The 24,826-nt window shown below is 40.3% G+C and overlaps 1 protein-coding gene across 3 annotated transcripts in view; it reads left to right on the plus strand.

Moving 5' to 3' along the window:
• LOC133767279 (uncharacterized) overlaps window positions 1-22,375 on the plus strand; it is a 65,741-nt gene extending 43,366 nt beyond the window's left edge. The window contains exons 1-10 of one of the 3 annotated variants that reach the window (XM_062201687.1): window positions 3,021-3,097; window positions 5,707-5,814; window positions 7,163-7,399; window positions 7,833-8,039; window positions 11,024-11,257; window positions 13,511-13,664; window positions 14,966-15,075; window positions 15,622-15,735; window positions 16,999-17,145; window positions 21,340-22,375. In XM_062201687.1, the coding sequence (XP_062057671.1) occupies window positions 5,731-5,814; window positions 7,163-7,399; window positions 7,833-8,039; window positions 11,024-11,257; window positions 13,511-13,664; window positions 14,966-15,075; window positions 15,622-15,735; window positions 16,999-17,145; window positions 21,340-21,474 (1,422 nt within the window). In that variant the 5' untranslated portion in view covers window positions 3,021-3,097; window positions 5,707-5,730 and the 3' untranslated portion in view covers window positions 21,475-22,375. Of the gene's footprint in view, window positions 1-3,020; window positions 3,098-5,706; window positions 5,815-7,162; window positions 7,400-7,832; window positions 8,040-11,023; window positions 11,258-13,510; window positions 13,665-14,965; window positions 15,076-15,621; window positions 15,736-16,998; window positions 17,146-21,339 lie in introns of those variants that run through there. The other 2 variants (XM_062201688.1, XM_062201689.1) reach the window with 2 other exon arrangements.
• The last annotated feature ends 2,451 nt before the right edge of the window (window positions 22,376-24,826 follow it).

The raw sequence follows: 24,826 nt of genomic DNA on the forward strand, positions 1-24,826 counted from the left end.
ATTTTTTTATCATGATTTTCCTTTCTCTCTCACTGTCTCCCTATATCTCCCTCTCTTTTCTTCCTCTTCCTCCCTCCCTCCCTTCTTTATTCTTCTTCTGTTTTTTTTTTTTTTTTTGTACATAATTTTAGATTTTAGATTTTGGTCTTTCAATGATATTCCCAGAATACCCTTCTTTGTGCCTCTCCTTTTGTTAACATCAAAATAACCATAAAGCAATTTTCAATTGTTTTGGCATAATGCTATTAAAAACATTTTTTATTTGAGAGTCAGAGAGAGAGAGATAGAAAGGGAGGGAATGGGGGAAGGGATACATCCCCATCTACTGGTACACAATGGCTGGGGCTGGGCACAGACCAGAGCTGGAAACCAGGAGCTAAATCTAGGATCCAGGTCTCCCTTGGGGATGGCAAGAACCTCATTACTTGAGTTATCACCATTGCCCCCTAGGGCAATGCCTTGATAGAAAGCTGGACGTAGGAGCCAAAACTGGGAATCAGTGAAACCCAGCTGCTCAAATATGGTATGTGGGCATAACTGCTAGGCTAAATACCCATTCCTACCTAGCACAATGCTATTTGCTGTAGAGATTACTCAGAGTTTACCAGTTTTCCTCATAATGCCGTTTTTCTGTTCCAGGATCCAATCCATTTAGTTATCGTGTTTCTTCAGTCACCTCAACCTGTAACAGTTCCCATCTTTCTCTACCTTTATGATTTGTTAATTTTTAAAACTCTGTTTTTTTAAAAAGATTTATTTTATTTATTTGAAAAGCAGAGTTGCAGAGAGAGAGGAAAAGACGGGGAGGGGTTTCCATCCACTGGTTACCCCCCAAATGGCTGCGACAAGAGGACTGAGACAGGCCAAAGTCAGGAGCTAGTAGCTTCCTCCAGGTCTCCCACATGGGTGCAGGGGCCCAGGGACTTGGACCACCTCTGCTGCCCTCTCAGGCAGATTAGGAGGGAGCTGGCTTGGAAGTGGAGCAGTTTGGACTTGAACTGGCACCCACATGAGATGCTGGCAGCCTAGTCCACTGTGCCACAACACCAGCCCCTAAAATTCTATTTTTAATGGACACATAGAAATCATACATATTTATGGGGTATAGTGTGGCATTTCAACACATGGATGCAGTGATCAGACTAGAGTAACTGGCAAATCTATCATCTTAGGCATTTATCATTTCTTTGTATTGGGAACATTCAAAATCCTCTCTACTATGTATTTTTAAAAATATTCAATTATTGTTAGCTATAGACACTCTACTGTGCTGTAGAATATTAGAAGTTATTCCTTCTATTCGGCCATACCCTTGTACCTGTAACCATCCTCCTTCCATCACCCCTCCCTTAGACCTTTCTCAAACACAGTCTGACTATTCTGTTCTGTACTTCTATAAGATCAACTCCTTAGCTCCTACATTTAAGTGAGAACATGCACCATTTGTCTTTCTGTAGCTGGATGATTTCACTTAACATGATGTTCATCAGTTTCATCCGTGTGGTCACAAATGACAGAATTTCATTCATTTTTATGGCAATGGTATTCTGTATATGTTCATTGCATATTTTTTCGTCCATTTGTTCATCAGTGGACTCCTAGGTTGATTCTGTTTCTTTGCTAATGTACATAGTGCTGCAATAAACATGTGATTTCAGAAGTCTCTTTGATATATTGATTTCATTTCCTTTGCCTATATACCCAGTAGTGGGATTGCTAAATCATATGACAGTTCTACTTCTAGTTACTTGTTTTTAAAGATTTTTTATTTGAAAGGCAGAGTTAGAGAGAGAATGTGTGTGTATGTGTGTGGGAGGGAGTTTCACCATCAGCTAGTTCACTCCACAAATGGCCACAGTGGCTGGGTTGGGCCAGGCTGAAGCCAGGAGCCAGGAGCCTCACCCAGGTCTCCTACATGTGTGAGGGTGCCAAGCACTTGGGGCCATCCTCCACTGCTATCCCAGACATACTAGCAGGGAGTCAGATTGAAAGTGGAGCAGCTTAAACAGGACTTAAACAGGGACACCCACATGTGATGCTAAGGTGCCGTGGGTGGCAGCCTAACCTGTTATGCCACAGTGCCACCAATATTCCTAGTTTTTGAGGAACTTTAATACTGTTTCCATAATGGTTGTACTAATTTATATTGCTACCAATAGCATTGAGTGTTCCCCTTTCTCTACATCCTCACTAGCTTTTTCTATTTTCTGTCTTTTTGGTAATAGCCATTCAAATGATATTTCATTGTCATTTTGATTTGCATTCCCTCACAATTGTTGGTCCTTTGCATATCTTCATTTGATAAGTGTCCATTCAGGTCATGTGCCCATTAAAAAATATTTTTACTTTATTTGAAGAGAGACCGAATAACTGACAGATCCATTTTCCATCTGCTGATTCACTCCCAAATGTCTCCAACAGCCAGGGCTGGGCCAGGCTGAAGCTAGGAACGAGAAACTCAGTTTACGGGGCTGGCGCTGCGGCGTAGCAGGTGAAGCTGCCTCTTGCAGTGCCAGCATACCATATGGGCAAATTGTTCGTGTCCCAGCTGCTCCATTTCCGATCCAGCTTCCTGATATGGCCTGGGAAAGCAGTAGAAGATGGCCCCTGCACCCTTGTGGGAGACCAGGAAAAAGCTCCTAGCTCCTGGCTTTGGATTGGCACAGCTCCGGCCATTGTGGCCAACTGGGGAGTGAACCAGCAGATGGAAGATCTCTCTCTCTCTCTCTCTCTCTCTCCTTCTCTGTGTAACTTTTTCAAGTAAGTGAATAAATCTTTTAAAAAAACTCAATTCAGGTATTCCAAGTGGGTTATAGAGACCCAACAACTTAAGCCGTGTCCCAAGTGGTGACAGGGACCCAACTACTTACTGTATACCCAGGCTCCTAGGGTTTACATTAGCAGAAGCTGAAGCCGTTATATAGTCAGCACTTGTACCTGGGCATTCCGAATTCAGATGCGGGCATCCAAAGTGAAATCTTAACAGCAAAGCCAAATAGCTACCCAGAATACTGTTTTCCCACAGCCCCTTTGAAGTACCCTTACATGTCAAAGTCCTCCTGTGGCAAATGAAGTTTGCCAGACAGCCCTGGAGAAGGTGAGAGAGCAAAGTTTTTGTTTGGACTCTGCTATTGACTTGTTCTGCTACCTTGGGAACTTACTCCTCACCTTGGGAAAAACACTTATCTTCTACCAGTCTTTGTTTTCTTCTCTGCAAAGATCAAAAGGACGTTGTCCAGCTGCAGCATTGTTTGATTCAGTGTTTCAGTGAGTGTTAATGGCAGTTTGGTTGATGATTTGCTTGTGTTGCCGTTTGAATAAATGCTAAGCACAGTCCTCAGGTAATGCTGTTGACAGAGGGCTGCATTTTCACATTTCCAAGAAAGAACAGTAAAACCTAAAACTGTTTAATTCGCTCTAAAGATTTGTGTGGTTCTGTTGTCATAAGTGGTCATACTGTATTTCATTGACTCTAAAAAACCACTATATTTCATTTTGTCTTCTAATTGGGGGTGGGGGGGGAGGAGAGAGAGAGAGAGAGATGAAAGATCTTCCATCTGCTGGTTCACTCCACAAATGCCTGCGACAGGTCGTACTGAACTGGGCCAAAACAAGGAGCCCAGAACTTTTTTTTTTTTTTAAGATTATTTATTTATTTATTTATTTGACAGGTAAAGTTACAGATAGTGTGAGAGAGAGACAGAAAGGCCTTCCATCCAATGGTTCACCCCCCAAATGGCCGCAACAGCTGGAGCTATGCCGATCCGAAGCCAGAAGCCAGATGCTTCTTCCTGGTCTCCCATGTGGGTGCAGGGGCCCAAGAACTTGGTCCAACCTCCACTGCTTTCCCGGGCCACAGCAGAGAGCTGGACTGGAAGAGGAGCAACCGGGATTAGAACCTGGTGTCCATATGGGATGCCAGCGCCACAGGTGGAGGATTAATCTAGTGTGTCACAGTGCTGGCCCCAGAGCCCAGATCTTAATTTGGACCTCCCATGTGGTTGGCAGGGACCCAAGTATTTGAGTCATTACCTGTTGCCTTCCAGGGTGCACATTAGCAGGAAGCTGGTCAGAAGCAGAGTGTGGTCATGAATCCAATCTCTAATATAGGATGTAGGCATGGCAAGAGGTGTTTTAGCCATGATGCCAAATGCCTGCCCCAAGGCTGCTGATTTTATTGTTTTTAAAAGATTTATTTATTTACTTTGAAAGAGTTAAGAGGGTGCCACAGACATCTTCCATCCAGTGGTTAACTCCCTCGATGGCTGCAACAGCTAATGCTAGGCCAGACTGAAGCCAGGAGCCAGGAACTTCATTAGGTCTCCCATGAGTGTGGCAGGGGCCCAAACACTTGGGCCATCTTCTGCTGCTTTTCCCAGGCCATTAGCAGGGAGCTGGGTTGGAAATGCAGCAGCCAGGATAGGAACCTGCTCCCATACAGGATATTGGCATCACAGCTGGCAGTTTTATCAGCTAATGCCACAACACCGGCCCCAAGACTGTTCATTTAAAACACAGAGCTGTTAAAACATAGAAAACTATGCATATTAGATTTGATGACATCTGGTAAGAGAACCAGGTCAACTCTCCATTGCTTGGGTTTAGATTAGCCTACAGCTTTGAGCCCAGGCTGCCTGATTCACATCTACATTCTGACTCCATGGTCTGCTCTGGAGCTGCATATGGACAAGCAACAAATACGCAGTAGAAAGTAACTGACCAAGTGTGCCTACCCAGTGGAGCTGTTGGGAGTTGAAGGCTCAGCTCACAATTACAATTTCAGTGAAGACCTGCCTTCTCTTACCTTCTTGGGCACAGTCACACTCACCTGTATGCTCACAAGTTCTTGTCTGTGCTATCATAACACTTAGCAAATTTGTCGTAATTTTCTGGTTTCTCTTATTCAGATTATGAGTTACTCCAAGATCTCTTAATGTTTTACAGAACAGTGGACAGCCAGGAATATATTAGGCAACATATTTATTGAAAGAACAAAGGTGGATAGGAAGAAAAGAAGACAGATGATTGTTTTGTGTCTTAGAGTAGCAGTTTTTAGGTTACTCAGGCCATCAGTTATCACCAAGAAAGATGATGCAAAATGAATTTGATATGAAGGTTTAACTTTCAGGTAACAAGATTATTCCATATACCATTAGGACAATTAGTCACATTATTTAGAGTCAAGACTGCTTTGAGTGCAGACAAGATTTTACTAGACCAATCATCCATCATCAGCAAACCAATGTTATGGAAGAATCTTAGGATAAAAGGTACTTTGCACCACACTAAACTGGTTCTGTGATTTTAGGCAGTTTCTGCAGCTCTCTATGTGTATATCCTGATGGGATTGCTGTAACAATGACATCACATAATGTTTGTAAAACATTTAGCACAGTGCCTGGAATATAGTGAGAGGAAGAAATAAATGTTGGCTCATATTATTATCATTATCTCTGTATGTGTCATTAGTGAGCAAAAAGTTAGGGACCAAAGGAAGTAGTTTATTGGTCTTTCATTTGGCAATTCTTCTAAGGGTTTTTTTTTTTTTTTTTAACCAAGATATAATTTAAGAGACAGCTTCCTTCTTTCATTTCCTTAACTTTCAGCTGTATATAAGTGTTCCCTTACTTAAGAATTCTCATTCTTCTCTTCTCAGGGAGCTCCCAGTTTGCTAAATATTTCCCTCCTCCTTTTTTTTTTTTTCAGTGAAGTGCTTGATCCTCTTTGCCAATGGACAACGCAGCATTTGAAATTGCTGAAGATGCAGCACAGAGTGCTATACCCATGGGGAAGATGAGCACCATCACTGGCACGGTAATGTGGGGATTCACATCTTGGGCGTAGGTTCCCTCTAGACTGATGCAGAGCTTGAGAACAGCCCCTCCTTAGACCAGCTCTTCTCAAGTGACCCTCTTCAAGAGGATTTGTATTCTGTTTTGAAAACTCTAACTCACACCTGCTTGAGCTCCTTGGTGGCTCTTTAAATTGGAGCTCGGGGATGACTAAGTGCTTCAGGTGCAATGGTTTTTAATCATAGTTGCCCCTAAATTGTTGCCTTCTAGAGGCAATGTTTTTATCAATGCTGATCAGTGACCTTTAGACAAGTTAAAGGGAGACATTTTTATTTTTATTTTTAACTGATTCTTCCTTGTACCTTTTTATAACGTTTGCTTTATCAGTTTGAGGAGGCAGAATAACTATTTCTCCTCTCTTCTATTTAAAGGGATCCAGGCAGTGGGTTTGCAAACTCCAGATAGTAATCTTCTTTTCTTGACATATATATGGTGGGTTAGGGTTGGCATTTAAAAATTAATAAAATAACAAGTTTTAATTTGTGAAACTTTTGCTTAAATGATCTCTGTGTACATGTGTGTGTATACATGTATATATGTATGTGTGTGTTGTGCTAGATCACAATGGGAAATATATATTCTAATATGGATGTGGTAAAGAAGTTTGAGAAACATTGATCAAGGCCAAGTGATTAAGGAAGAAATATCAATGTCCAGTAAAGCAATACTCTTTGGGATATATGTAGTTATATGCTCTTCTTTTTTTTTAATTAACCAAAATGTGACCTTAGAGATGTTTGTAAGCTTAAGGTTTTTTGGGAAGCTCTGCAGCATAAGTATTAATGCAAGTTTTTATGATCTCCGAATGATATGCAATGGTAGCCCTGTGGTGTAGTGCAAACAGCACTGAGTCAGGATGACTTCTTTCCACTAAAACAGTGTAGCTTTCTACAGTCCCTGCTTTCCCTGGGTCTCAGTTTCCTCTTCTGAAAAATGTGACATAAAGGCTCAACTAGGATCTTTAGGATTCTTTCCAATGCAAAATTTCTTTTTATATATCCTTAGGCCAGTTTCTACCAGGACTCTTACACAGAGCTCAGGAAAGACTCTAGGTCAGCTATCTTAAGAAAAGTAGTTCCTCCTGCTCTTGTCATCTCCTGATTCAACATCAAATACATATATATATATATATATGTATGCAGATAAATAAAGCCTAAATTTTCAGTCTACTTTAAAAAAATAGATTCTTTTACTATGCTTACCAGGCAATTTTAGCTAAAGTTAGAATAGAGAAAAATGTAGGAAGTTGAGAGAGGCAATATTTCTGATGCATCGTGAGTGGAAGATAATTGCTTCATACTTTTTCCTAGGGAAAGAAGCAGCAGTGGTCATTGATGAGCATTTTCCTGATGTGTTTCTTGGCCTGCATCATTACCACCACAGTTGGAGTACTGATTCTGTCCTTGGTTTTTGTTAACAACTCTCAGCGTCATTCAGATGCTCATTTTGAACCTGAAGCCTGGCCTATGCAAACAACAGCAGTTCCCACAGCACAGAAGACTGTTGATCCAAAATTTCAGTTTCTGAATCATTTACCTAAATCTCAGGTACAATCCCCACGTATCAGGACAAGCCATCATTCTTAATGACGATTTCAAAACCACTTTCTCACTGCTTGTTTACCAAGCTCTATTCTGTTGGAACAACAGGATGAAGGGAGGTGAAGGACAGAGAGTGGGGAAGAGTTCAGTTGGTGATGGCTTCAGGCAGAAATTCTCTGCAGCAGACAGTTCTATACCGGAGGGGAGAATCACAAGTTGACAAGTGGAAATGCCTGTATTCCCTTACCAAGCTATGTGGCTTTTATGTCTAACAGGACTCAGAATGTTAGCACTGAACAGGTCACTGTTAGCGTTCCTGGAGTCTTGCAGACCTCTTCCTCGTCTTTCTGTTTGGGACTTGAAAACCTATCCCCGTAGGTCACAGTGGCCTCATGGAGATGGCCGCCATGCTGATGATTGCTCATTTACAATTTTTCAGGTGTTTGAGTTCCCTGGTGGTGCAATCCAGTGGGCCCGGTACAGAAGCAATGTCAAAGACTATCTCACTGATGAAGAAGAGGCCTTTGGTACCAGTTTGAACAGTCAGAGATCACAAATGACTCTGGGGACCCTGCGAATAAAAAGCAATGGCCTCCGGGCCCCTCACTGGCACTTCAATGCCAATGAACACGGCTATCTTGCACAGGTATAACTGGTTTGTCCATACTCTTCTTAAGCATCTATGTTTTTTGACCTCTGTGTGTTATTTTTGTTGATGCAAAACCTCCCTAACTGATGCACAAACATGCAGGCTTCCAATTAGATTTACCTGGATTAGTTAACAGTGCCTTGAAGCATTAGCATGTTTGGTTTAATTATTTTTGGCATCACTTTGAACTTCTTTCTTTAGTATGAAATCATTTTTCACACACTATTGTTTAAGTAAGACCACTGTTTAGTCTTCTGAGCCAAAGCTACAACTGGCAGCTCTGATCTAATGATCAAAGACACAGCAGCTTTCCTCTAAGGAGAAAAGCAGCAACCAGAATAACAAACATGTTTGCTGATGTTCAGCCTGGAGTTCCTAAGAACTTGTCAACTGGGTGCCCTTTTGTGGTTCAGACCTTTCAGAATGTTCTCGAAGTCAAATGAAATATAGTAGCTGGTGGTACAATGGATGTATTTTACTTAAATTTCAAATAATTCCTTAATTCTAGAAAACATTCATTGGTCTTCTGTATTCCAGATCCTGTGGGAGCAGTAGTGACTAAACCCTTGTAGAACTTTCAAAGTTTATTCTTATATTCATGATCTGGTTAATAGATGTGCAGCCAATTCTATGGTGTAATTTTTGTTGTTATAAGTAAAACTTCCTCATTTACACTTGCATAGTTCACCCATTTTAGAATTTACAACATAGAGAAAGATGAATCTGTTTGAGACCAAAGTGTTCTTATTTCTCATGAAAGGCTCAGAGATTGGTTGACTTTTCTAAGCTGTAGTCATTGATTGCTTTGGGACATAGTCCATGTTTATGACTTCTTGGATTTTCCACTTTTATACAATATATAAAAAAGTATAATATCTGAAAGATGAATGTTTACATACTTTGTTGAGCAGTGACAAAGCCGTAGGAAAAAGAAAATGTAGCTCTGTGGGCTTTCTTGGAGGGAGACCCTTAAAACCAAACTTTGAGCCAGAGAAATTGGTCTAGAACACACTTCAGTAAATAACAGGCCCTGGGATCTAGCTCATCCTGTGGAGGCTTTTCTGGAAGTTCAGAGAGTTTCTAATGTGAACTTCTAAATGGAGACTACATGGAGTTGAATATTTTCTAGATCCCAGAAAATTCTCATAATCATGGTAAGGATCAACCAATAATTGTAAAGAAATGCCTCCATGGAGCTTGCTTCTGAGTGTCTTTATACAGGCCTTGGAGGGAGCCCTGAGAGGAGCACATGCACAGGGTTGTTGGTGCACTTAGCCCCATAGCGAGGGCCCTTTCAGCCCTGAGTGGTCTATGCTCTGGGTCCAGAGTAGTTGATGCCTTCATGGAAATAGATACATATTTCTGCCATTCCCTACACATGGCCAAACAGAGCTCTCTGAAGCTTCAGTTTCCCTTCTATCTTCCATATCATCTGGATCTAAATTATACAAGTTGCCTATGACAGAAGTAAGATATGTTTTTCATTCACTCTGTGGATATTTTGCTATGTGATCATGAGTCTTGGGTAGACATACATAATGGTATTTTCTCTATTTACATCATAGGTAATACTGAGGGACAGATTAGAGAATGAGAAAAAGTATATAATTTTGTATAGATTTAATCAAATTGTGATGTAGTATGGATAAAATTATATACTTTGGAGTCAGACTGCTTACATCAAAATCCTAGCTTTGCCATTGGTCAGCCTAGTGCAAGGGAAAATTATTAATCCTTTCCAAACTCAGTTTTCTCATATTTAAAATGGGGATAATAATAGTACTGTGCTTTATAGTGTACATAAAGTGCTTAGATGAACACCTGCCACATAGTATAATCACCAAGTTTAGCTATTATTATTATTATTTTTTTAAGAATTATTTTATTTATTTGAAAGACAGATCTATGGAGAGAGGTAGAGCCAGAGAGAGAAAGAGAGAGATCTTCCATTCTGCTGGTTCACCCCCAATTGGCCACAATGGCCAGAGTTGAGCTGATCCTAAGCCAGGAGCCAGGAGCTTCTTCTAAGTCTCCAGGGGCCCAAGGATTTGGGCCATCTTCCACTGCTTTCCCAGGCCATAGGAGACAGCTGGATTGGAAGAGGGACAGCTGGGACTCGAACTGGCACCCATGTGGGATGCCAGTGCTGCAGGCTGGGGCTTTAACCTACTGTACTACAGCACCAGCCCCTAGCTATTATTATTATTATTATTATTATTATTAACATTAACATTATACTTGGATCTTTTCTTATTGGGAAGCACAAATATATCTGTATGCATATAGAACACAAATGTATATACTTGTGTGATCACCTGTCAACATACATCTTACACATGTTGCTTCAGTCTTTTTTTTTTTTTGATTTATTTACTTATTTGAAAAGTAGAGTTATAGGGAGAAAGAGGGAGGGAGAGAGAGAGTTCTTCCATCCACTGGTTCTCTCCCCAAATTGCTGTAATGGCTGGAGCTGAGCCAGTCTGAAGCAAGGAGCCAGGAGCTTCTTCTGGGTCTCCCAGGTGAGTGCAGGGGCCCAAGCACTTGACCCGTCCTCTGCTATTTTCCTAGGAGCCATAGCAGGAAGCTGGATCAGAAGTGGAGCAGCTGGGACTCAAACTGATGCCATATGGGATGATGGTGCCACAGGTGGTGGCTTTACCTGTTACGCCACAGTGCCAGCCCCTGCTTCAGTATTTTCAAACTCCAAGATGTGGAGTTTCAATGGGGAAGTTTTTCCCTCAAGCTTTTGGTGGGCAACAAAAAACCCCAACTCTTTTTAGGGATATATACTATATACATAGTACATATGCAGTGCATGTATATAGTGTACTGATCTACAGTATATCTGTGATATTAAAATTTCATAGGATGATGATAGGGAAAAAAGTCCCAAAAATTAACTTAGAAGGAAGGTAAGAAAAAAAGATTGAGAAGCATTACTCTACAGTGATGTTGGGTATGCTCTCCTGATTGTATTTCAGGGCACAGCATGGATTGGGGTTGTTGATGCTGGTGGTGAAGTGGTTACCACGTACAATGTTACTGCTGGCCAGGTGATCTTCTTCCCTAGAAACACACTACACTGGATAAAGAATGTGGGGAATGAAGACTGCTTTTTCTTGCTCTTCTTTTCTACACATGATGAACTTCAGACCTTGGATGTTGATGATGTCTTTTTTTCTACACCTGAAGATATTGCTTCCAGGTCACTTAAGGTACATTCCATTCCAGAAAATGTATTTCACCATAAATTTAGGAATCATGTGGGTACAAAGTGATCATGCACATTCCTGTTTCTAGGGCATTATGCAGTATAGCTTCAGAAAAGATTGACTAAGATATGATAATAGTTGGGATAATGGACACAAAAGCATATCTTGTGTTCCCACTAAAGACAGAAAACTGGTTGAAATCGAGTTGCTTTTTATTTAGCTTTAGAAAGTCCTCTATAGAGATTATAATGTTTTAGAAGGAATATTATTATGCATTTAGTAAAAATAATTGTAATTAATAACCCTGAAGCATCATAAACTCCATTCTTTTTGCAGGAACAAGTTTGCTATGGATAATGTAATCATGTTTTCTTAATCTCATGTAGAAAACCTCACACTTTTCCTGAAAAATCACTACCTCTGATCTCTCAAAATATTTATATTGTCACCAGGGAGAGGGGAGGTAACTACTAATGCTGGTTATAGAAGGTCAGGTATGCTTCATAATCAGCCCTTAAGGCATTCTGGTCCGGCTGAAAAGCCCACAAGAGCATTTCAGGCATGGAAAGCCAAGAGACTGTGGCAAAAAAAAAATGTCCTACATGAAGGACCTCAGTGGGTGAGGCCCCAGTGGAAAGAAGTGGTCATCAAAGAAGAAGGTATTTTTCTCTGAAGGGAGGAAAGATCTTCTACTTTGCTTATGGCCTTGTCTAAATACTGAGTTTGTGGATTCAAAAGGCTTCGTACATAAGAATGTTAATTGTTAAATTAACAGGAGTCACTGTGCACTTACTTCCCATGTGGGACCTCTGTCCTCAAAGAGTTGTATTTTAATTATGTTTAAATACTCGCAAAAGATGTATCATTTTTGGTGTTGTGTGTCCCGTACGAGACTCTCCCCAAAACAACTCACAAAAGGCAAGCTGGATGCAACAGCAAGAGGATTTTATTACCAGCTAGCTGGTGCTCTTACCAGCATATCGACGTAGCGCAGTGCTAAGGAGAGAAGCCCCTGTCCCTTCCCCTCCCAGCATTTTTATGCACTTGAGTAAACAAGTACATAGGTCACTACACACATAGGCGAGTTCCTTCTTCCTTATATGGCAATTACCTAAATTTATGCATTTTATTGGTGCATTTGAGCAACTTAGGAGCTAGGCATCACACAGGAAGGCGGAAGAATCTAAATTCCAGGAATAGTTTCACTCCCCTACCCTTAGGCCTGTCTTTTCTGGCTTAAAATAAGGCCTGTCATGGAGGAACGGCAGTTCTCGCAACAGGTCCTAAAAGCTCGTAAGACTAAAATTTAGCTTGACTTTAATATGTTGCCCCATATTTCATATTACTTAATCTTAACATATTACACATTAAGTCTTAATTCCAAATGTACTTACTTAATCTAAGCTAATTTAGGGTTCATAACTGAACTCCACACATTGGGTTCTTCTTTAAAGTTAATTAAGTTTCTTCAAAAAAGAAAAAGAAGTGACACTAACTCCAAGATGCAATGACTTTGAACAGCCCTTGGCTCAACTGCTGAGGAACAGTTTTCTCTTTTTTTCATGCAATTTGTTGGACTCCTACTATAGAGTTGGCCTTCTATGTATAACATTAACTGAAAATGGATCTTAGTGGAGAATGGGACTGGGAATGGGAGAGGGAGGAGAAGGGGCGGGAGTGTGGGTGGGAGGGTGGGTATGGTGGGAAGAATCACTATATTCCTAAAGTTGTACTTACGAAATGCATGAAGTTTGTATTCCTTAAATAAAAGTTTTCTTTGGGGAAAAAAAAAAAAAGGTCAGATACAGATGTTGATTGTGCAGATGGGTGAAGAAAATTGGTGATGGCCCATAATTGGCAGTTGGAGGAGGTTCTATCTTAAGCTTAAACATGTGTGTAGTAAATTTTTGAGATACATTTTTGTAGTTGATGCTAGTTTAGTACTGTAGGAGAAGTAAGAGAAATAACTCATTAGTCAGATTATTTATAAGCATGGGAGCAAATGTATATTTTTGCAGGAGTTTATGAGTATTTACCATAAAAACTCAATACATTTAAAACCAAAATACATTGAAAACCTTGGGGATTTTCATAAGTGTCACAAACCTAGGGCTAATCAAGCTCAGCTCTTCTGACTGGCCCACTGAAAATCTCAGTGGTGCTAATGCTATCATATCCTTACCTTCTCACCCCTTCTATGACTAAAATTCACAGAATATTGAATAAATACCTTATGCAGTTTCTTATATGTTTCAGCCTGAAGGTGGAATTAATTTCATTAGAGCATTCCACAAACAAGAAGAGGATCAGGGGGTCAATCTTCCTCCAAATTTGGCAGAATTGGTTATGAATGCTAGTTATGTGCAGTCTCCAGACAGCCTTGTGTGGAGATACTTTTTTGACCTTAAAGGTATAGTATATCTATAGTTTTTGAAACTCTTAATGTTCATTTTTATATATCATTATAACTGTGTATTGGGTTACCATGTGTTTTTTAATGGTGGGACATACTCAGAAATTAAAAAAAAAACATATTTCTCAGTAGAATGGGCAATGGAAAGAAAGGCTTGGAGGCAAAAGTGAATGTGACAGTTTTCAAAGTGTAAAGGATGTCAGTGCTGGATCCAAGAGTGTTACAAGAGATGAAGCTGATGAGAGAGAAGAGTCCAACTATGAGGGTTTTAGAAGCTGTGTTAAGGAATTTATACAGAATCTCAGTGCTAAAGAATATGCCATAATTCATTTTGCTTTTTGAAGTGATGATCACTTTGGCTCTGTTGTAGAGGATGATCTTGAAGGGGCCAGTGGGAGATGAATCAAGGTTCTCTCGTAGTTCTTCAAGTAAGGGATAGTGGTGGCCCACGTATTGCAGTTGTGAGAGGGAGAGAATTGTTGTGAAGCAAAGAATTTAAAGAGATGGAGGCAGGGCTGTTGCTGTGCTATAGCAGACTAAGCCTGTACAGCACCAGCATCCTACATGGGTGCCAATTCAAGTCCCTGATGCTTCACTTCTGACCCAGCTCCCTGCTAATGTGCCTGGGAAAGCAGTAGAAGATGGAACAAGTGCTTGGGTCCCTGCACCCATGTGGGAGACCAGGCTGAAGCTCCTGGCACCTGGCTTCGGGTTGGCCCAGCTCTGGGAATTGTGGTCATTTGGAGAGTGAACCAGCGGAATAGAAGACCTCTCTCTCTCTCTCTCTCTCTCTCTCTCTCTGTGTGTGTGTAATTTAGACTTTCAAATAAATATATTAATGTTTTAAAAATCTGGGGAGTGAACCAGCAAATGGAAGACCCCTCTCTCTGTCTCTACCTCTCTCTGTAACTCTTTCAAATAAATAAATATTTAAAAAAACATAGGTGGGGCAGTCAGGACTTGATAGTTGACTGACTTAAATGATAAGGTAGAGAATGGTGTTTAGAATTACTCTCAGGTTTTCTAGCCAGTTCCCCTGAGATAAACTGCTCTAAAGAGGATACTTTGTGTTACAAATTTCAAGAGAGCTTATAAAGTAGAATTAGAAACTGGGCTTAGAAAGTGGTATCTGACTCTTTTAGGTCAGTATCTTTGAGGCCTAAATGGTTTGGTATCAGCAATTTCTATTATAAGTTTTCTGTGACTATAGTAAGGTTGTATACTTTACAGGTGCCCTGTTGGGGTATCATTTTGAAGTGTTTTATCTTATTGTGTTTTGTAAACTTTATCTGTCTCAGGTTCAAAAGAATATCAATATCCAGGAGGAGTAATACAGTGGGCACAGTATTGGAAAGATGGAAGTGAACTAAGCAACAATGAAAAGACATTTAGTGAATTTCTGAACCAGGTAAATGAGAAAAATGCTTCAATGAACATTACTAATATACATGAAATGTGAGATTTTGGTTGAATTCAGGTTTCTTTAGAAAAAATGAAAAGGAAAGATCTAATCAAACATTGGTTGATTTGTCCAGTATGAACTGTTAATTGAGCTTCCAATTTGAATTTGGGAACTTCTTTGGCAGGGTAGTCACTTTAATGAAAAAACTCAGTGCTATGAGAATTATTTTTTCTTCAGTTTAAAAAAATTCTCAAATGGCTGTACTTGCATAGTTGTGGCCACAGATTGCCACTTCTTTGCTTTAATGACTAGATAAATTCTCAACCAACTTAGATTTTAATTCCATCACCTGTAAAATAAGGGAGATGAATACTATACTATCAACCTTATAAGACTGTTGTAAGGAATAAGTGAAACAATAACTATAAAGGGCATAGAAAACTGCTTGCTCTCAGTGAAGGCTATGTAAATATTGGTTATTAGGACTGTATGAATTGTTAAGTTGCTGAGTATGATGTTACCTAAATAACTGTATTTTTTTCCTTCTCTAAGCATCAAAATGCCCTTTCTTTGAGCACACTCAGAGTTTATAATAATGGATTACGACAGCCACACTTCCACTTTAATGCCAATGAAATGGGATACGTATTAAGTGGATGTGGAAAGGTAATTTCTTAGTAAACATTTTTGTGGGCTTTCTTTTTTTAATGTAGAAAGAAGCAAACAACAGGTATTTCTTCATTTGGTCCAGTATTAGTAACATAAAAGGACTCAATTCTAATGGCTTCTGGGCAGCTTCAATGGAGGATACCATGCAGGCTCTGTTAAATAGTTTCTAAGTTTGATATGACAGGAAGATTCAAGTTGTTCATGAGAAGAAGCTAAGTATTTCATAATGATTAAGATGTTATCTCTTATTATAGAGGACTAGAACACCTACTTTAGATTTTATAGATTTTTATCCTCAAGTAATGCAAAGTGGAAGGTGCTACACTGGAATGAATATGAAATAACTTTGCTTCTCAGTGTCATGTGAGTTGGGTAGCTGGGGGTGTGTGGACCATCAATGTGTGTCTAGAATACTTCTAATAAATGCAAATTGTCTTGATGAAATTATTGATAGCAACTTCTTTGACTCTTCGAGAGCCTGGTTTAGATGATCAATTATTTGGGTACCATAGGAAAAGCTGTGTGGTCTGTTACTATAGTTATTGGACAGTGGTTCTTCCATGTTTTCATGGTTTCTTGGGGAAATCTTCAAGGAACACACAGGTAGAATGGGCTTCTCTAGCTTGTACTTTTCTCAATCTTAAAAAAAAATAAGGCCAAAATAAATTTCATTCATTATGCTATCTATAGTAAAAGCTTTGTTTTCTGTTTCTTGAGTTAAAGGCTTTAATCAATTGAAAGGGCATTATAATCTTTTACACATTCCCCTTCAAGGACCAGACTTTGCTTTGCTGTGTCTTGTGTGTGTGTGCTTGTGTGCACACATTTACCCTCTAACTCTTTTGAGCAGGACTCTTAGGATGTTGCTCTCGGAAGGCTGGTTTTTCCCAGCCAAGTGGGAAGAAGGGTATGGGAGTAGTGACACATTGAAATGTAAATCCTCTGCCTAATGTGTAGGAAACATAATTGTAATCTTCATTTAGAATACAGCAAATGAGATCCTTTTTGTATAAACTCACTACTGCAATTTGAGGAGCATTTATCTAAACAGAGCATTGCTTCATTTTGGTGGGGCTGTGTCTCTGGCATAGGAAGTTTCATGTGAGGGGTGGTCCTTGTCTTCTGCTTTTTAGCCTCGTAAAGAAGTCCCTGTGTAACCCCTATGCTTTTATTTATCTGTTCTTTGCTACTAGTAATTATCCTTAACGGATATTTGATTTTACTTGTTTAATTTAAACATAATTCTTTCCTCTCTCCCAGGTGGGCATTATCAATACTCAGGGTGCCATGGAGTTTAGCATTCACATTGGAGATGTGGTGTTTTTCCCTGTGGGAACCCAGCATTACATTAAGAGCACATGTGATGAGGACTTGCTTTTCATCCTTGCCTTCAGCACTGGAGACCAGGTGAGAATAAAGTACCTTCAGATAACTTGCTGGAGGACTGCTAAACAATGTCTGGACCAAAGCCAGTCCTCAGAACTCACGTGTTCAATGAATGAATGAACTGGATGGAAAGTGTGTGAAGAGAAGGAGAACCTAATGATCTTTTCATTTTATTATAAAGGGGTTCAATATATCACAGTCGCTCTTAATTTCCCAAATTATTAACTGTGAAAACAAAAGACTATGGAGTAAGTGAACACAGGTTCATGAAGTTATTTTTGTTACTAATAAAGCAGACATTAAAGAATGTGACTACTATCTGTGGGCAAGTGAGTTTGCTAATATTGACCCCTAGAATTGAATAGGCATTCCCATATTGAGACAGGCCATTGAACCTATGTATAGCTAGAGCATAAAGTAACAGGGATATCCTTTGAAGATTTTCCGGCTCCAAACAGAGAGAGGGATGAGCTGCATTGAATTCGCCCAGTGTGTTTTTCCCAAATGTACTAACAGGGCAGAGGGAGGAAGACAGATAAAGAAATGGAGTGCCTTCTACATGAAAAAAAAAAAAAAAAGCAGCAAAGTGATGTTCCGTCCCATCATTATTTACTTTAAGTAAGTGTAATCTTTAATGTTCTATTTATAAAACAATAATTATTTGCTTTTAAAAATCCATCCCAGAGTTCCTAACAAGATGAAATAATGGCTCTGAGGAGCAGTAATAAATTGTGCAACTTAGATTTTTAAAAAATTGTAAGGTCTAGGTTACTTTGTGAGACTGGGTGAGCATGATGAGTCTGATTTTGCACTCTTGGGGCAAGTCCAGGAATAGAGATTTCTGTTGGCTCTGCAAGAGACACAACAAAATCTCCAGGGAAGAGTAGAGCATGAATTATGCAGCATTGTCAACAGAGCCCCAGCCCCAGGGTGGCTTAGGTCCTGCTCAGTGATGCTAGTTTCCCAGGATGCCATTCCATATTCTTTGAGGGAACTGGAAAATTCCAGTACCTATCAGTTTCCCTGCATCTCAAAACCTTCCTGAGCATACTTGGGATAAGGTTTGTGGAGCTCTGTCAGAAAAAGCTGGAACTGAAAGTTGACTGGAGACTTTTGTGAGGGATGAGAAGGATTCCAGTGATCCCCCCTACTTTTGGTGTAGGTCTTAGTACCACTGCCACCCCACCTTGTCACCATTTTTCATGGCCTTTATATGAAAAAATCAGAAAGCAAAAGCAAATCGAATCAAATGTAAATGAAAAAGAAGGAAAATGTCAAGTTAAAAATAGCAAGTTAGGGTTTTAAAAGGTAAAAAGAAGAGAAAAAAGAACTCGGGGTACGCCTTTGATGTAGGAGACAGGACATCAGCTAGGATGCCCATATCCTATTTCATATTGGAATGCCTTGGTACAAGTCCTAGCTCTGCTTTCAATTCTGGCTTCTTGCTAGTGAGCATCCTGGGAGGCAGCAGATGATGGTTCAAGTACTTGGGTCCTTGCCACACATCTAGGGCAGTTGGATTGAGTTTCTCGCTCCTGGTTTTAGCTGAGACCACCCCTAGCTGTTGTGCACATTTGGGGAGTGGATCAGTAGATGGGAGATTTCTCTCTCTCTCTGCCTCTCAAATGAATATAATAAATACATAAACATTTAAAAAAGAATACAATTAAAAATGAGTAGAATAAAATTTGATGTGTGTAAAAGATAGTTATGTGTACAAAGATAGAATTAAAGTATGCATTTTAGATAACATAAGATTTACTGTTATACAAAAGGTAATCCAACAAATTAAAACTTTTAAACAAAGATTTATTCATCTATTTTTATAGTTGTTTTATTATTTTTACTTATACAAGTGAACAAAGTTCATGTATTTCATATATACAGATTTAAGAGCATAATGATACTCCTCACCCCACCCTCTCTCCCAGCCACACTCCCACCCTCCCTCCTCCTTTGTTTCTTATTATTCTTTTATTTTTTTTTATAATGAATTACTTTCAGTTTATTTTATAATCACAAACTTAACCCTCCACTACATAATGAATTCAATAAATAGTAAGTAGAAAAGCCACTGTTCCTCAAGAGTGTAGACAAGGGCTACAAACAATAACAAATCTCAAAATGCCAATTTCATACATACACATTACATTTTTTGTACTCTGTATATTAGTTCACTTAATTAGTTCACTTAATTAGTTCACTTAAAACTCTGTATTTCTATTCTCTAGTCTTGTTTAAAGAACTTATTCCTCAATTTTGGGCTTGCATTTAATGGTTTTCAACTGTCATTTTCAAATTTAAAGCTTTGGGGCCAGCGTTGTGGTAAAGCTGGTGAAGCCAGTGCCTGCAATACCGGCATCCCATAAGAGCACTGATTCAAGTCCTGCTTGCTCTACTTCCAGTTCTGCAACCTGCTAATGAGCCAGGAAAAGCAGCAGAGGAAGGCATAGAAAAAACATGATATTTGTCTTTTTGAGGACTGAAAATGTTGCATATATACACTGTGGAATACTACTCAGTCATAAAAAAGAATGAAATCTTGTCTTTTGCAACAGAATGGATGCAGCTGAAAACTATTATTTTAGTGAAATAAGCCACTCCTAAAAAAAGATTTATTTATTTATTTGAAATACAGAGTTACAGAGAGAAAGGGAAAGACAGAGAGCAGGAGTGAGAGAGAGAGAGAAAATCTTTCATCTGATGGTTCACTCCCCAAATAGCCGGAACCACCAGGACTGGGCCAGGCCAAGGTCAGGAGCCTAGAAATCTACCTGGGTCTCCCACATGGGTGCAGGTGCCCAAGCACTATGCCTTCCTCTGCTGCTTTTCCTGGCTCATTAGCAGGTTGCAGAACTGGAAGTAGAGCAAGCAGGACTTGAATCAGTGCTCTTATGGGATGCCGGTATTGCAGGCACTGGCTTCACCAGCTTTACCACAACGCTGGCCCCAAAGCTTTAAATTTGAAAATGACAGTTGAAAACCATTAAATGCAAGCCCAAAATTGAGGAATAAGTTCTTTAAACAAGACTAGAGAATAGAAATACAGAGTTTTAAGTGAATAAGTACAATTTAAGGAATGAGTCACAACAAGGAAGAAAGAAATGAATCAGAATTTTGGGTAGGAGGAATTTTTTACCTCTGCTTCTATCTGCGGGAGCATCTGACATAGACTTGGAGGAGGGATAATCACTCATGACCCAGTGGAGTGGGTAATGGAAATGTGTCTAATGGGGTGTATTTTGAACAAGGTATCTGAAGGGGAAGAGAGTTTGGGAGGAAGGAGAGGCAGAGGGAGTGAGAAGGAATCACTCTTAGAAACACACACACAGAGGGACAGAGACACACAGAGAAAGAGACACACACATATATTACAGAGACACACACAGATGGAAGGAGAAAGACACAGAGAAGATACTTATAAAGAGAGGGACACACAGATAGGAGGAGACAAAGACATACACACAAAGAGCAGAGACCACAGAGAGGCTGAGACACAGATTCACAAGGATCCATGTACAGACAGACCTAAGCACAGAAGTGGGCTGAATGAGAAGCACTAAAGAGATTCTGAAATGCATAAACACTCACACATAGAGTGAGATGAAGAAACAGAGTAGGACACACACATGCAGAAACTGGGGGAGTCAGATGGAGCAAGGAGAGGAGGGAGGGGGAAAGAGAGGGAGAGAGAGAGAGGGAGAGAGAGACAGGGAGAGAGGGAGAGGGAGAGAGAGAGAGGGAGAGAGAGAGGGGAAGAGAGAGAGGGAGAGAGAGAGGGGGGAAGGGGGAGAGGGAGAGGGAGAGAGAGAGAGCACATTAGACTCAGCTGTGGAGAGCACCCAGTCTCTGGCTGGGAACACTGGGGCTGCTTACCTGGCAGCAAGGCCTGCCTCATGCTGTTGCCTCTGGGCTTGGTGATCAGCTCCCAGGAAGACAAATGGCACTTCGTCCTCTTCAATGGAACTGCTTCCAGCAGGACAGGGTCCCTTCTAGAGAAAGCCTCAGATGCCTCAACATCTCTAGCCATCCCTTTCCTTCTCAGACTTGGAAAGGGCTCCCCAGGGCAGGGGAAGACAGGCACACAAGCTGACCCTTATGCAGGAGTTCATGGCTGTGTAACGTGATGCAGCTGTAAATGCCTTGGCAGCGGTGGGATCTCTGTAGCAGTCTGAGTAGTTTGGTGCTGATACATCATTTGCTTTACACCGGCAGCTACAAACCCTTGACATGGACGATTATCTCCAGGCCACAGCAGACCACATCCTGGCCCAGCTTTTCTTCAGGAAGCAAAGTGAGTTTAAGAAGATCCCCAAATTCAAGGAGGACCAGGCGATCAACCTGCCTTAGAGTGCTGATGAGCTCAGGTTTATCCTTCCTGCTCCGTTGGCTATTGCTGATCTTAAAGAGGAATCACTTGGCTAATGAACTTGGAGCTGTGTATGAAGTGAAAATGAGACAGCAAATACAAAGCAGCCCAGTGGGCTCCTTAAGCTGAGAGTGAATGTAGGCCATTCATGCTCAGGGACTATTTCAGTGTCTTTGTGTTGATAGTGGATCTGCAGGGAGACCTAATAAGTTAAATGAATATATTTTTGTATGGATTTTAAATATATGTGTTTATGTTCATTTTCCTTTTGTTATGTCAAATTCATTACTACAGAAGTAAACCTAGTCTTCCTATGCATATCAATAACACTTGCAAATTTTTATTGCATTCATCACTGTGAAAGGAAGTAAGGAGGTCAGCCTGTGTGTATATATATCGAGGCACTGGAATTCACGTGTGTCAAACACTGTCTGAAGAAGTCAGTTCAGAATCATAGTTGGCAATCCCAGCCCTTTGGTTGGCAGGAGATACTTTCTATGATGCCACCACCTTCTAGGAGTATTCATAGCAGTAGCTGTATACTTATCATATATTAGCCAAGAAATATTTAGTGATAAGCTAGTGATGGATTCAGTACTATCTTTGAATGTGTTTGGATTTTATCAGTCACCTGGTCATCTTTTTACATTTGAGGAATAGTCATCATTTTGCCTGAGAAGCGTATGTATTAGTGTTGGTAATGGGACTGCGCCCACGCGAGGCGGCTCGGGCATGAGCGCGGCGTGTCTCGGGAGATGTGGCGAACGCTGCGACTCTGCCGCTTCCACTCTGCCATGCTGCAGGGCAGGGAGAAGGCCTGGCCGCCCCCCGCTGCCCACTTCCAGAAAAGCTGCAGGAGCCCCCCTGCAAGGGCCCTGCGGCGCGCGTTCCTGTGGAGGGAGGTGCTGTCCGGCACCGCGCTGGCCGTACCACTGCTCCTTGGCGTCCGCTACTTCCCCTCCGAGCCTCGCGAGAGGAGGCGCATGTGGCTCACCGCGGATGGCATCGGGCGCTTCGGCAGGTCTCTGAGGATCGCCCTGCTCATCTCCCTGGACTACTGGTGGTGCGCAAATGTCATTGTGCGAGGGGTGGAGGAGGACAGCCCGGGCTACATGGAAGTGATGTCGGCGTGTCACCAGTGTGCTGCCGACGCACTCGTGGCTGGCGCCCAGAAAAAAAAAAAAGTGTTGGTAATGGTGGCTGTGTGCTCATCTCAGTCATCGTTCTGAAGTTGCTCAGGCTGGTAGTCTAAGCTGGGAGTCACTGTCTTAAGTAGAAAAAAAATGTGTTTAAATCTGTTCAGTGCTTGATTTTCGCTTGCAATTTATTTTAGCAAGTATTTAGTATTCCTTCAGTGTGTCAGGGGTACCACTCTCAGTTCTGGGCTACTCCATATAAAATTCTAAAGTAGGTATAGTTAACTTTTAATGCCCTTGACCACCATCCCTTTGCAGCCATTCTCCTGCTAGATAGTGGGATTTTGAAGTTGGCTTAGGCTATTTGTTTTTAGGCCATAAAGAATTGCATCCCTTCTCTTTCTATCCCAGCCCCACACCTAAACTGCCAACTTTGTTGAATCCGTTATGGCAGTAAGAATCAAGCTCACTTTAGCTGGAGGAGATAGCCACTTACATAGTGGACTTCAGGAAGACCAAGACGGCCTTGCCCTGCTCTTGACCATTTGTTCGTTCATCCATTCATTTGATCACTAGACATACACAATAAGTACTATAAGCCAACCACTATTCTGAGTGTTAAAGATATAAAGTTGATTACTAAATGATATCTTTCCTCAAGGATCTTATAGCGCATTGAGGGGAACAGAAAATGATATAATAATACATTGTCCTAGTGCTATGATAAGTGGACAGTGTAATAAGTTATATGTGTCTGCATGTATACACACAGATTATGCTGTATATATACATACATACATGCATACATGAGACATTAAGCCCAGTTACGGGGTGTCAGATGGGAAGATGCCAAGAAGGTGTTCTGCAGGAGCTCTGAATGTAGATTAAGAGTTAGCTAAAGCATGAGGAAGAAGATGGAAAGTGTGTGTGTGTGTGTGTGTGTGTGAAAGGTGCTCCAGGTTGATGCCTAGAAGCAATGGGAGGTTTATGGTGAATGTGATCTTTTGAAGAAACTTCATAGAGAATGGGTCACAATCCAGGAGGAGGAATATGATTGAGAAGGTGCACTGACCAGCACAGGGTATTGGGTGTAGGAAAGAGGACAACCAAAGAGAGGGAAAATATTCACAAAAGGTACATGAAAATGTGTGTTGACAGATTTAACTAGAAATTTTATGTTACATTGGAATTTAAAAAATATACTACCAAGTGTTCATAATCCAGTTTCTTATATCTTGAAATATTGTATCAGATTGCTATGTGGTCACCTAATAAAACTCTTGTACATTTTCGTATAGTACCTTGTCATAATCTTGAATGAAACTTGTTCTTATGATTGATGCATTATTGAATTTCCTTTGATATCCTCAAGCTATGATTTACCATCCTTTAAGGAAAATCTGTATGATGCTGGAACTTTCTGGGTTTCCTGGTAACAATAGACTCGAAGCCTGATTTAGGAATCTAATCCGACATGAATTTAAAACAAAAAAAATATTAAAAATAGCATAATGAAAACAATTCCTTTGTGGTATTGTTAATATACTACTCTGGTGGGATATGTTGTTCAATTCTACTTGATTCTCATAATTTTGTTCTTTGTCAGCCTCTTGTGCTGCTGATAGATATTTCTTCTTATAATTTTATTCTCTAGGGTAATTTCATCCATTGATACTGAAGTGTTTGTAGGCTTTTTGTCTATCTACTCTATTTATTACAAAATCCATGAATTGAAGAGTAAATTGCTCAATAACACTTGTATTCCACATAGCACAGGTCAAAACCACACTTTTGGTTGAAAACTTGCTTTAAAGCTGAGTCCACCCTAACAATTTTATACATACAGACATTCTATGATACAACCACAGTTGATTAATTTGAAATGGAATGAATTGTAGCAGATAAAACGTTTAAATGTGAAAAATTTAAATAATGCTCTTTTTAATGGCAACTTTGAATAAGTGAGTGGAGTGAATTTTATTTGAATAAAGCAACTACAGGTTAGATAAAGAACCACTGAGTGTTCCTTATTGCTTCTAAATACTGGAAGGCGGTTATAAAAAGTTCCTTTGTTCCTACTCTCATACTTACCTATTGAGGAGTAATCAGGCTGCTTTTTATCACCCAACCAATCTAGAAAAAGAAAAATAGTTCCCATTACTATATAGCTTGATTCTCAATGACTGTCATTTATCAA

Source organism: Lepus europaeus, chromosome 9, assembly GCF_033115175.1.
Source record: "Lepus europaeus isolate LE1 chromosome 9, mLepTim1.pri, whole genome shotgun sequence".
NCBI lineage: Eukaryota > Metazoa > Chordata > Mammalia > Lagomorpha > Leporidae > Lepus > Lepus europaeus.